This window comes from Aethalodelphis obliquidens, unplaced genomic scaffold (genome assembly GCF_003676395.1).
Source record: "Aethalodelphis obliquidens isolate GAN/ISIS:26980383/991018 unplaced genomic scaffold, ASM367639v1 scaffold80, whole genome shotgun sequence".
Taxonomy (NCBI): Eukaryota; Metazoa; Chordata; class Mammalia; order Artiodactyla; family Delphinidae; genus Aethalodelphis; species Aethalodelphis obliquidens.
In genome coordinates, this window is record NW_020838024.1 from 1,674,478 (window position 1) to 1,688,137 (window position 13,660).

Below are 13,660 nucleotides of genomic sequence, written 5' to 3' on the forward strand. Positions count from 1 at the left end.
TTGCTTACATATTTGTGAGAGGAATTAAGAATAGCTAGGATTTTTTGGTCAAAAACTTTTCTGTTTAAAATTAAGAAGAAGTAAGTTTGTAGAGTTGTTTTTATCTTTGATGATAATCACCCGGATGTAAATTTAAACATAGACTAAACAAAACTTGTATTGACAGCATCATCCATGTGCTTGTATCTTTTTAAGTTCTTGTCATCTCTACTTCTAGGCAAATGAGCTTCTCCAGCATTCCCGACAAGTTCAAAATAAGATTGAAAAGGAAAGAATGTTAAGGGAATCATTAAAGGAGTATCAAAAAATCAGCAATCAAGTGGACCTGTCCAGTGTTTGTGCTCAGTATAGACAAGGCGAGAAACAAAATGTTCTTCATACCTTCTGCTTAACTCGGAGGGATATCTTCCTTCAGCTTTCAGTAGCCCAAGTGATATGACATAGGGAATTCATTTCTTATGTCTTAGTATTTGATGACTGCACCAGCTTCTACAAAAGCTATATATGTCTTGAAATGTGTAACTTTTTAACATTGGGGTTTCAGTCCTATTCCAGTTAAACTACTACCTGTGTTAGATTGCTTTCTGGGTTACACTTATCTTTCAGATGCTTTAGATTCTTTTGACTAATTTTAAAAATACTACCTGTCTGCTCACTTTAAAATTACTTTAAATCTAATCTAACATAACATAGTAACTGTTAGTACAGGTACTACTTTGAATCCTAAGATTTTTTTTCCATCAAGGAGCTGCAACCCTCCTTTTTACTATTTTAAATATGAAATTTTTTTGCAATGAAGAAAATACATTTAACAGCTGCCTTTAAGGCATGTTGGAACCTAGTTCTTCGGTAGACTCATCAGAAATATTTTACATGATGTTGTCACCTGGGTGACTGATATACAGTAGAAACCTCATAGTAGTAAACATAATAACCTTGATCAGTATTTTTATAAGCCATCTAAGGAAAATGTATCCACTTAATAATATGCCTTAACTCTTTGTCCTTTGTCTTTCCTATTAGTGCGTTTTTATGAGGGTGTAGTGGAGCTCTCTCTTACTGCTGCAGAGAAAAAAGATCCTCAGGGTCTTGGACTTCATTTCTATAAACATGGAGAACCAGAAGAAGACATCGTGGGACTTCAGGCTTTCCAAGAAAGGTGAGTTTTATCACCTTAACAGATGCAACTTTATGGATATAGACTTTTCTTTGTGTAAAGTTTGATTGATGGTATTAGGAAAATAATATTTCAAGTACAACTCATAAAATTGAATTACGCTTTCACCTAAAAATGTCTTGTTTTATCAAAGGTGTGAATCAGTATTCTAATTATTAGCCTAGAGATAAAATTATAGCCTGGTGGGAATTCTTAAGGACCTAAATGTTTTTGAACTTGGCTCTTTGGTTTTCCTGAGATTGTATTAATGTCAATTTGAAATGCAATTACGATTTTGAAAACAAAACTGCTGCCTCACCTGCCCCACTGCCAATGTCTGGTTCTGGATGAAGATTAGTATTTTAAAGGATGATTTTTAAATGTTCACAGATTATTAGAGACTGTTTAAAAAAAAAAGTATGTCCAGGGCTTCCCTGGTGGCGCAGTGGTTAAGAATCCACCTGCCAATGCAGGGGATACGAGTTTGAGCCCTCATCCAGGAAGATCCCACATGCTGCAGAGCAACTAAGCCCGTGTGCCACAACTACTGAGCCTACGTTCTAGAGCCTGCGTGCCACGACTACTGAAGCCTGTGCGCCTAGAGCCCGTGCTCCGCAACAAGAGAAGCCACCACCATGAGAAGCCCACACACCACAACGAAGAGTAGCCCCTGCTCGCTGTAACCAACGAAAGCCAGTGCACAGCAACAAAGACCCAATGCAGCCGAAAATAAATAAATAAATTTATTTTTTAAAAAAAAAAGAACAGTAAAATAAGCAATATTTAAAAAAAGAAAAAGTATGTCCATAAAGGAAATACATAACCAAAGATGTGTTTCATTTTTATGACTTTACCCTTTTAAACAAGTGCTTCTCAAACCTGTTGAAAGAGCATATGATTTGTATTGTTTTTATTTTTTTTTTGCGGTACGCGGGCCTCTCACTGTGGCCTCTCCCGTTGCGGAACACAGGCTCTGGACGTGCAGGCTCAGCGGCCATGGCTCACGGGCCTAGCCGCTCCGCAGCATGTGGGATCTTCCCGGACCGGGGCACGAACCCTTGTCCCCTGCATCGGCAGGCGGACTCTCAACCACTGAGCCACCAGGGAAGCCCTGTTTTTATTTTTATTTATTTATTTTTAATTTTACTGGAGTATAGTTGCTTTACAGTGTTGTGTTACTTTCTACTGTACAGCAAAGTGCATCAGCTATACGTATACATATATCCCCTCTTTTTTGGCTTTCCTTCCCATTTAGGTCACTACAGAGCGTTGAGTAGAGTTCACTGTGCTTGCTACACAGCAGGTTCTCAACTATGGATGCTATGTATAAAATAGATAACTAATGATCTGTATTATTTTTAATACCAAATTGTGTGTGTGTGTGTGTATTTCCTCCAAAATTCTCTTTAGTTTATATTTCAATTACATAAGATAAACCAATTGATAACTAAATCATGGAATTGCTCCTTTTTCATTCTTTTTCAGATTAAACAGTTACAAGTGTATTACAGATACACTTCAAGAACTGGTAAATCAAAGTAAGGCTGCTCCTCAGTCTCCCAGCGTGCCCAAAAAACCCGGACCTCCAGTGTTGTCGTCTGATCCCAATATGCTGAGTAATGAAGAAGCAGGCCATCATGTAAGGGACATAGCATATTTTCGTTCTGCAAATACACTGTGTTTAGATGTTCTGTGTGGTGGTGGTGGCATAACCATCTTGGAAAGGGTAGTAACTCTTAGAACTTACCGTTTAAGGATTCTTGATTTCTTACCAGAAGCTTATAAGGCTAAGGAGTCATGTCGAGCCTTTAACTGTGCTAATTTTTGCTGTTTTCTTTATTTTAGTTTGAACAAATGCTTAAATTGTCTCAAAGATCCAAAGATGAACTCTTTAGTATTGCCCTTTATAATTGGCTAATACAAGCTGACCTTGCAGATAAACTGCTACAGGTAAAAAATATTTTTATACCATTGTTGTTAATTTATATTTTTAAGTAGCATAACTCAGTGGGTTAAGCACATATAGTCATAAGGGAATTCAGTTTTTCACCCTGTACCAACCGTTAGGTGTTAGTGAAAAGCCAAGTAATGTAATACCTTTTCCTAGTGAGCAAGGTCGTCTGTTGGTCTAGTTTTCTTGTTATTTAGAAGCTGATTGGGATTGTTTACATTGTGGGGTGAAAATCAATGGATTATGAGTTAGGAGACCTGAACTTTGTCTTAGCTCTGCCATTAAGCCACTTCACAAATAAATGTCCTTTCACTACCCTAAGTCATAGTGTTCCTCATTCTGTAAAATGAATATATGGCATTTGATAATTGCAAAGATGCTTTTGAGCTCAGAATCTAGGAATCAATAGCTGTGTTCTCAAAGTTTATTAAAAGATTTGTAATTGGATTATAATAAATTGTTCTTATCAACCTAATGCAACTATCATAGCAATTCTTTGATTAACTGTGGTAAAACAATCATTTATAATGAGAAAAATTGCCCTCTCTTATCTGTTACTGGATTATAATATTGCTTATGTATTCATAAAACAAGGCACACCTATAAAATGATATATTTACTATCTGAAGAGCAAGTGGGTAGTCAGAAAATGTTTCTGATTAACTTTACAATTTCCAGATTGCTTCTCCATTTCTGGAGCCACATCTAGTCCGAATGGCCAAAGTTGATCAAAACAAAGTTCGTTACATGGATTTACTCTGGAGGTATTATGAGAAGAACAGAAGTTTTAGCAATGCTGCTCGTGTCCTATCCAAATTGGCTGACATGCATAGGTATGGCCTAATATTCTCACTGTGACAAATAATTGATAACTGGGCTATATCTAGTTACATCCAGATTTCAGATATTAAATAAAACCTTATTCAGGTTATACATATATAAAATTTTTATGCTTTTACTTGGATTTATCTAAAGTTTATAGTTTTCTCTCTTCGTTTGTTTTTAATAATGTGTAGCAGGTACCAAATACCTCCTACTAAATAAACTCTCTATTCAAACTGTCTTATAAATCCTTTTCTTTAAAGTATGTCTTTAGATTCTTTCCTATTAACAGCAATTAATTTCTATTCTGTTTCTTTTTTAATATTTATTTTATTTGGTTGTGCTGGGTCTCAGTTGAGGCAGGCGGGCTGCTTAGTTGCAGCATGTGGGCTCCTTAGTTGTGGCTCACTGGCTCCTTAGTTGTGGCATGAGAACTTTTAGTTCTGGCATGCGTGTGAGATCTAGTTCCCTGACCAGGGATTGAACCCAGGCCCTCTGCCTTGGGACCGTGGAGTCTTAACCACTGCGTCACCAGGGAAGTCCCTTAATTACTATTTTTAACTAAAGGACAATAAATACTTCTCAAAGTCTTTATAATTTTAAACGTTTAACAAATTCCAGGCTAATTTCCTCTACTCTCTTTAAATTACTGAATAGGTCTTGGAGCATATATATTGAGGATTGTTAAGAATCCTGTTAAAGAGTGCACTGAAATTTCTAATTAGATTGTCGTATCAAAAGACAACTTAAAATTTTGGACAGATCATTAATTTGACCCTCTTTTCATTTGGAATTTTCTTTGCCACAATAGTGCAGTGCTATTTCCAAAATCTGGAGATTGGTTAAGTTAGGACAAGGAGGTGTTTGAGACAAGGTTGTTATTAAACCAAGTTAATCAGAATGGTTACTTAAATCACCCAGATATGGCTAATAGCAAGTGTGAGAGTTTGTGTATCTGTTTGTGTGTGTGCTCATGCAGTTGTAATTATTGCATGTGTGGGCCCAAGGCATTTTTGGTCTTCTTGCTATCTTTGGTCTTAATAGTCATTTGGTTTTTTTCTTTTTTTTTTTTGTTTCTTTTTTTATTTTTGGCTGTGTTGGGTCTTTGTTGCTGCACACGGGCTTTCTCTAGTTGCGGCGAGCCGGGGCTACTCTTTGTTGTGGTGTGTGGGCTTCTCATTGCAGTGGCTTCTCTTGTTGTGGAGCACGGGCTCTAGGCGCGTGGGCTTCAGTAGTTGTGGCACACAGGCTCAGTAGTTGTGGCACACAGGCTCAGTAGTTGTGGCTCGCGGGCTCTAGAGTGCAGGCTTAGTAGTTGTGGTGCTCAGGCTTAGTTGCTCCACGGCATGTGGGATCTTCCTGGACCAGGGCTCGAACCCATTTCCCCTGCATTGGCAGGTGGATTCTTAACCACTGCGCCACCACAGAAGCCCCCTAGAGTGGCTCTTAATTGCCCTTTCATTAATATTTACTGACCTTGTTCCTTGTTATAACAGTTACTGTATTCTTGTTATAAAATATTCAGAAATCCTCTAACTTTTAAGAACAGTGCCCATTGTCCATTTCTACTTCACACACAAACACATAACCTAATTTCCTCCTCATGTGAGAGACCCTATATGTCTTACCAGCTCTCAGCTTACCGTCTCTTTACACAATAAAATCTTTTTCCGACTATTATGTTACCCTCTTTCTCACTACACTTTTTTTTTAAATTTATTATTTATTTATTTATTTTTGGCTGCGTTGGGTCTTCGTTGCTGTGCGTGGGCTTTCTCTAGTTGCGGCAAACAGGAGGATACTCTTCGTTGCGGTGCCTGGGCTTCTCATTTCAGTGGCTTCTCATTTCAGTGGCTTCTCTTGTTGTGGAGCACGGGCTCTAGGCACACAGGTTTCAGTAGTGGCTCACGGGTTCTAGAGCACAGGCTCAGTAGTTGTGGTGCACGGGCTTAGTTGCTCCGCGGCATGTGGGATCTTCCCGGACCAGGGCTCGAATCCGTGTCCCCTGCATTGCCAGGTGGATTCTTAACCACTGCGCCACCAGGGAAGCCCTCATGACACTCTTTGTACATATGTAGGCTGCACCAAGTAAGTTGTCGGCTATAGTGTTCTACTTTTTTTTTTTTTTTTTTTTTTTGTGGTACACGGGCCTCTCACTGTTGTGGCCTCTCCTGTGGCGGAGCACAACCTCTGGATGCGCAGGCTCAGCGGCCATGGCTCACGGGCCCAGCCGCTCCACGGCATGTGGGATCTTCCCGGACCGGGGCACAAACCCGTGTCCCCTGCATCGGCAGGCGGACTCTCAACCACTGCGCCACCAGGGAAGGCCCGAGTGTTCTACTTTAAATAATTTGGAAATATTACCCATGTTGAAAATGTTTGTTTCAAGTGGGTTTTTTTTTAAAAGATGAGAGGGGAGGTAAAGGAAAGCCTCTTAGAAGCAAAGTTCCTAAAGGTACAGAGTCCTTTATATTTGATCTTAAGAGATGGTCAGTGCTAATTACCTGTCATCCACACACGTACTTTGCAAGATAGGAGAAAGGAGTTAATATTTTCTTTCTTTTGGTTTCTTTTTGGAAGGGGAAAACTTATAGGAGCCATAGCTATGTAGAAGGACAGTTTTTTAAGACCTTCTCTGAAAGTAAAAGAAAACCAGTTTTTTCCTGATTCAGATTGGCATTAATGGGGATATCAAAAGTTTCATTTAATACTCGTTGATCTGAGGGGTTGCCAACAACTAAATGAGTTAGTATGTTTGTTTTTAATGCCAAGTTGCTTTATAATGTCAAAGACCCAGGTCTGATGGACTTAGGGGATTAGAAAGGACTGAAGATGGTAATCATGGACGTGGATACATGCTTAGGGCATTCTGACACCTGTCAGTCAATCAGCCAGCAAATAGATTTTGAGTACCAGTGATAATTCAAGGCATTGAGGAAGGGAGTAGTGAACAAGATCGACACCATCCCTGCTCCTAAGGAGCTCTCATTCTAGTGGGCAAAGACCATAGACAGACAAGTTCAGATTCTATAAATACAGTAAAAACAGGATTTTACAGTAGAAAGTGCCTTGGGGAATGGGGAGCTGCTTTAGTTAAGATTGGTCAGAGAAGGCCTCAGACAAATTGTCATTAAAATTGATTCTCGGGGGCTTCCCTGGTGGCGCAGAGGTTGAGAGTCCACCTGCCGATGCAGGGGACACGGGTTCGTGCCCCGGTCCGGGAAGACCCCACATGCCGCGGAGCGGCTGGGCCCGTTAGCCATGGCCACTGAGCCTGCGCGTCTGGAGCGTGTGCTCCGCAATGGGAGAGGCCACAACAGTGAGAGGCCCGCGTACCAAAAAAAAAAAAAAAAAAAATTGATTCTCAAATGACAGGAAGAGGCAGCTATTAAAGAAATGGAGGAAGTGGTTTAAGCACAGAAGCGATGGTCTCTGAAGAGGCACTGCATCAGATTTAAGTTTATCATGTTTAGGGTACAAAAAAGAAAGCCAGTAGGGTTGGAAATGGTGAACAAGGGAGGAATGAGATGAGGTTGGAGGAGTAGGTAAAGGAGATTGGAGGGTCTTAAGAAAGCATGTGACGTGATCTGATTTTTGTTTTTAAGAGGTCACTCTAGTTGCTGTGTGGAAAATGAAATGTAGTATCTGCCATATTAAGGTAGAGAAGTGAAGAATATGAGGAATAATAAAAAGTTTAATTTAATTTTAGAATAATCCAAGTTTTAATATACTGAAGTTTTAAAATAGGAAGTTACTTTTTGGATGTAAACATAAGTATTTATATGTTGACTTAAGTTGTGGATCTCTTTTATTAGAAATCCTCTAATTTTTCAAGTTTCAAATGGCCTTTTATGTTAATTTGGCATAAATAGTACATCATAGCTGATATATATGTATATTGGATCCTTAAGAATTCACATGAATAAAAATAAGGATTTTACCCCCAGCACAGAAATTTCACTTCAGCAGCGACTAGAGTACATTGCTCGTGCCATTCTTAGTGCCAAAAGTTCCACTGCCATTTCATCAATAGCTGCAGATGGTGAATTCCTTCATGAATTAGAAGAAAAAATGGAAGTAAGTGCTAACGACACTTAAGTCTTATCCACATTGATTAGTAGCCACGTGTTAGTCCACTTCCTCTCTTCCCCTAGTAGATAATAGGTCTGTAGCAGTCAGTATTAATTTTAATCTCTATGCCTTCTTTTTTTCTTTTCATATTTATATATAAATCTTTTAAAAGATTTTAATGATACAGCATTTGGGTCCTAGGACATTGCTGTAATCTAAAAGTTTTCTCTATGGCATTTCTAAAGATTTATTCTAACTATTCTAACACCAAGCAGATTATGTCACATTCACCGTTTATTCTGGAGGCTAATAAGTAGATGTGTAGAGTGGGCTAAACTGCCTTTACTAAGAGACACAAAAATGTATAATGGTCCACATACAAAAACTTATTTCTCATTCACAAAATCCAGAGTTGGTGTTCCTGATTGGCATGTTGCTTTCTTACACTTGGTGACGTCAGTTCCCAAGTTCTATTTTCTGGCTCTACCATTCCAATGGCCTTACCTTTTTCTTTGATCAAAGGGAGGAAGGGGGAAAAGAGCATGTAAGAAGCACATTCACTCTTAAAAAACCTCAACCCTGAAGTGGCATACTGTACTTCTGTTGACATTCCTTTGAAGAGAACATAGTCTTACAGCCATACTCCTAGCAGAGGAGGCCGGGAAGTAGAGGCTGGCCATTTTGTCTGGCTATAATCATGGGCAAAACAGGTGTTGGTGAGTAGCAAAGGCTCTCTGTCACAGCACAGTCCCTGTGTAATCTTCTATTGTAATGAAGGGTTGCTAGTCTGTTATGATAAAAGTCTTTATACATTTTTTTAAATTTGGGTAGAATTGACATATAACAGTTGCTAAGGTATACAACATAATGATTAAATTTTTCTATATATTGCAAAATGATCACCACAGTAAGTCTAGTTAGCATCTGTCACCATAAATGATTACAAAAAAATTTATTTTCTTGTGATGAGGACTTTTTAAGACCTACTCTTTTAGCTGCTTTCAAAATATGCAACACAGTATGATTAACTGTAGTCACTATGCTGTTACTTATATATTATTTTTTAACAAACTTAAAGTCAGATACTAGGAGTCATTCCTTCAAGTACCTGGTGATTTATCATGAAGAACTTAAGATTTGATTTTTTTTCTACCCAAACTAGGTTGCTAGGATCCAACTTCAGATACAAGAGACACTACAGAGGCAATATTCCCATCATTCTTCTGTACAGGATGCAATTTCTCAGCTGGACTCTGAGCTAATGGACATAACTAAGGTAATAAAAAAGCAAGTGAAATTCCTATAGTAGTCACCTATTATCTTGTTTCTTTTGCATTTTATTTTGTGTTTAAGATAAGCCATCTTTGGAAGCATATCACTGAGCTGACACATCACCTCTGTGGTATCTCACTCTTAGAAAAAGCTATGTTTCTCTTTCCAGGCCAATTTCTATCAAGAATCTATCAGCCTCACATGGGGCTTTGTTAAAACTCCTGCCACCTATTTTATGGCCTTGTTTCTTATCTTGAAAAAGTAATTTATCTTTGCTTGACTCTCCAAGCCTCTCCCACTCTGTACCCTTCTGAACAGTTTCTTTTTCAATTATTCATGGACATTTCTCTAAGTACCCTGAAGCACCGTTAGATTTGTCAGTATTTCCGTGATTTTTCAAACCTTAGTTTAGACAACACTAATTCTAAAAGAAATGTCATTGCAGTATCTTGCTCTCAGCCAAGAAAAAAAAAGGCACACATATTTAAATCTGTTTAAATGTGTTTTCCATGCATTTACCTTTTTTTTTTTTTTTTTTTTTTTGCGGTACACGGTACACGGGCCTCTCACTGTTGTGGCCTCTCCCGTTGCGGAGCGCAGGCTCAGCGGCCATGGCTCACGGGCCCAGCCGCTCCGTGGCATGTGGGATCTTCCCGGACCGGGGCACAAACCCGCATGCCCTGCGTCGGCAGGCGGACTCTCAACCACTGTGCCACCAGGGAAGCCTGCATTTACCATGCTTAATCTGTCATTACGACCACCTACATGTCATCACATCTTTGTATCATATTTTTGGAACTTTAGATAAAATCTTTGGTTACTTTTTACTTTGAGGGAGTTCTTCACTGTTAATTTCTGAATACTAATCTCTGGTTGGATGTTGGCATTTTCTCCTACAGCTTTATGGGGAATTTGCTGACCCATTTAAACTGGCAGAATGTAAACTTGCAATAATTCATTGTGCTGGTTATTCAGACCCTATACTGGTGCAGACACTTTGGCAAGATATCATAGAGAAAGGTAAGTGTTCATTTATAGGTGTATTAGCTGTACGTTATTTAGTGACTTAGTAGAAGAGTGAATGCAAGCTGTTAACGGTCATATATTTAGGGCTCATGCGAATTGTATATACCTAAACAGAGGGAAGTAGAGGGTACTTGATATGGTAGAGAGCGATCCTGTAGAGAATGATCCCAGTAAATATTTGAGAGGACCCTCAGAAAAGATGTGTCATTTTTGTGGTTTATACTGCTTAATAAGGGATTCTGAGACACTTAGCTCGGATTCTCATAACTAGTGACCTGGTAAGTGGAAAGTATATCAGACAGTAACAGAAACACAGAATCTGCTCATTGTATTAACGTACATAGAAGTTCTAGTATTTTGTACCTTGAAACAGAATAAAATAGTCAATTTAAAATTTTCACAATAAAAACAGTTTGGGTTTCTAATGACATGTCTCTTTCCTACAGAACTGAGTGAAAGCGTGACATTGAGCTCCCCAGACAGGATGCATGCTCTTAGTCTCAAGATTGTGCTCCTTGGCAAGATGTATGCCGGCACACCTCGTTTCTTTCCTCTAGGTAAGCCATAACCTTAGCTACGGTTGTGGGGCTTTTATCTTTTTGTTTTGATGGTTTTCTTCATTGACATGGAAAAATAATGGTTTGTAGGGCAAAATCATTTTGTTGTTGCTATTTATTAGCTCTGCAGTTTCATTCTACCTCTCCAGAAAGAAACACCTCCAAAGAATAGCAGAATTTGTTGATGAATAGTTGGGTATGAAACTCTCTTTGCTTGACCTTCCAAGTTGATATATCTATCTTGGGATAGTCTGACTAACAGACCGTAGTGGTTATGTTACTGGTAACCCTATACACGCTTGAAGAGAAGGGGAAAATAGCTGATGTTTTTGTGCATGGATGATCTGTGATTGATTCAACTGCCCCCTGTTATATTGAGGGCATATTTTTCTTTAAAATAGCAGGTAGTTGTGTTAAAAATGTAATTTTTGTGAACTCCTTTCTTAACCAGATATACTGACTATTTGTTATGTAGGAGACTCTGTTATAAGCCATTTGCCAACCTATAATGTCTTCCTCGTTTGTAAACCAATAGACTCAACATAAATATATTCATACAGTAGAATGTTAAATAAGCACTTTGTGTTTTTGAAAAATGTTGAGAAACATGAAAACGCTTATAACATAACATCAAATTGTTTTTAAAATAGGAAGATCCAGACTTGTTTATAGACCTTCTCTGATTTAGGGTTTATTCCCTGGACATGGTAAGAAATAAAACTATTATAATCATACCCTTATTTCTTGTAAGTACAGTATTAAAAACTGCCATGCCAAAACAACAAAAAACTGCCATGCCATTTCACTGATCAGGAAAATAAAGAGAAAATAAAGAGCAACTGTATATATATGTCTTATGAGTATGTGAAACCTGACAATTTTAATAGCAAAAAGGCCACATTGTACACAATCCCTTTTGAGGGTATTTCTGCTTTGACTTAAGATTTTTAATTGTTGAACCCAATAAAATTTAGGGTAGAAGAGGCCTTCCTTTTTCTATCACTCTCTCAATGGCAAACAGGTTCCAGGGGGCTTCAAACTAGAACAAATTGAGTCTTTAGAATTTTTATTACCTTTCCAGAATGTCTGTATGGTAACTTGTAGGGGAGATGCAGGTTCAGTGGCACTATTTTCAGTGACTCCTCTTGCCCATGGTTACTCACATTGGTCAGTCTCAGATTTTAGGTACCATAAATAAGAATTTGATTGTTACTGTTAAGATCTTATTTATGGGACTTCCCTGGTGGCACAGTGGTTAAGAATCCGCCTGCCAATGCACGGGACATGGGTTCGATCCCTGGTCCAGGAAGATGCCACATGCCGCGGAGCAACTAAGCCCGTGTGCCACAACTACTGAGCCTGCGCACTAGAGCCCACGAGCCACAACAAGAGAAGCCACTGCTATGAGAAGCCTGCGCACCACAACGAAGAGTAGTAGCCCCCGCTGGACGCAACTAGAGAAAGCCCACGCGCAGCAACGAAGACCCAACGCGACAATCAATCAATCAATCAATTTAAAACAAAAAAATCTTATTTATGATGTAACAGGTAGTAAAAAGTGAGACTGGGACCACAGTTACAATCATCAAAATAAATAACTTATGAATCTTATGAATATTACATTTAATATTTCTAAAATCTAGATGCAGTAGTGCTTCTTTTCTGAAAAGCTGTTAAATTAAAGGTACAGTATTTCAAGATATTAAATATTATCAGTGGGTCCTCTCCAATAGTGGAATTGTGAATGCTCTCTATTTTCTTCTTGTTCTTTTGCTGTTTTCCAAATTCACTATAATAAGTTTTTTCTCTAATAGCTTTAAAGTGTGTAATTGAATGCTTTTAGCATATTTACAGAGTTGTGCAACCATCATCACAATTAAATTTAGACCATTTTCATCACCCCAAAAAAGAAATTATATCCACCTTCAGCCCTAAGCAACCACTGTTCTACTTTCTATCTCTATAGGTTTGCCTATATTTCGGTATATGCCTTATTTTTTATTAAAAGAAATTTTTAAATTGTTTTTTAGAAGATTTTCCTGTAGAAACTGTTCAGTTATGAGTAAGGCCTACTTTTTAGTATCAAGAGTTAACAATTCTACAACAGCAAAAAAATGGTAATTATATGAGGTGAAGGACATGTTAACTAACCTTATTGTGGAAAACATTTTGCAATATGTATGTGTATCAAATTATCACATTTATACCTTAAACTTAGACAGAGTTACATGTCAATTATATCTCAGTAACGCTGGGCGCAAAAAAAAGAGTTAACAATCCCAACTTCTGGTCCTTTTCTCTCCCCAGATTTTATTGTGCAGTTCTTAGAGCAGCAAGTTTGTACTTTGAACTGGGATGTGGGTTTTGTGATACAGACAATGAATGAAATTGGAGTGCCATTACCTAGACTACTGGAAGTATATGATCACTTGTTCAAGTCACGGGTAAGGAAAATATTAAATAAAATAATTTATTTAGTTAAATCAATTAACTTTCTAGATACAGGAGTGGAGTATTTTGCTTGTGTGTTTGTAAGTATCTCATCTAATACAGTTGTATCAGAAATTTGCTTCATTGGTTAAGCAAATTATGCTTCAGACTTTTTTAAAACCAGTAATGAGAGTTGCTTTGCTGTATATCGTGATAAAAATCAAATATTTTTTAATATTAATAAACATATATGCTTTACTTTTAGTGGAAGAGGCTAAATACGTGAAGAATTATCATTTACTTCAAAGAAACAAAATATCAGTGTGTTTATTCACTGTAACCTCATCTAAAATATCAGTGCTTAAAGATCTTTCC

General features: G+C 38.0%; 1 protein-coding gene across 2 annotated transcripts in view; it reads left to right on the plus strand.

Annotated features, from left to right (window-relative positions):
* The window catches only part of NUP155 (nucleoporin 155), a 62,023-nt gene that overhangs the window by 44,152 nt on the left and 4,211 nt on the right, over nucleotides 1-13,660 (plus strand). Inside the window, exons 24-34 of one of the 2 annotated variants that reach the window (XM_027092674.1) lie at nucleotides 218-356; nucleotides 1,024-1,159; nucleotides 2,642-2,795; nucleotides 3,002-3,106; nucleotides 3,786-3,940; nucleotides 7,877-8,006; nucleotides 9,163-9,276; nucleotides 10,172-10,292; nucleotides 10,745-10,855; nucleotides 12,499-12,539; nucleotides 13,163-13,270. In XM_027092674.1, the coding sequence (XP_026948475.1) occupies nucleotides 218-356; nucleotides 1,024-1,159; nucleotides 2,642-2,795; nucleotides 3,002-3,106; nucleotides 3,786-3,940; nucleotides 7,877-8,006; nucleotides 9,163-9,276; nucleotides 10,172-10,292; nucleotides 10,745-10,855; nucleotides 12,499-12,521 (1,188 nt within the window). In that variant the 3' untranslated portion in view covers nucleotides 12,522-12,539; nucleotides 13,163-13,270. Of the gene's footprint in view, nucleotides 1-217; nucleotides 357-1,023; nucleotides 1,160-2,641; nucleotides 2,796-3,001; nucleotides 3,107-3,785; nucleotides 3,941-7,876; nucleotides 8,007-9,162; nucleotides 9,277-10,171; nucleotides 10,293-10,744; nucleotides 10,856-12,498; nucleotides 12,540-13,162; nucleotides 13,300-13,660 lie in introns of those variants that run through there. The other variant, XM_027092673.1, reaches the window with a different exon arrangement.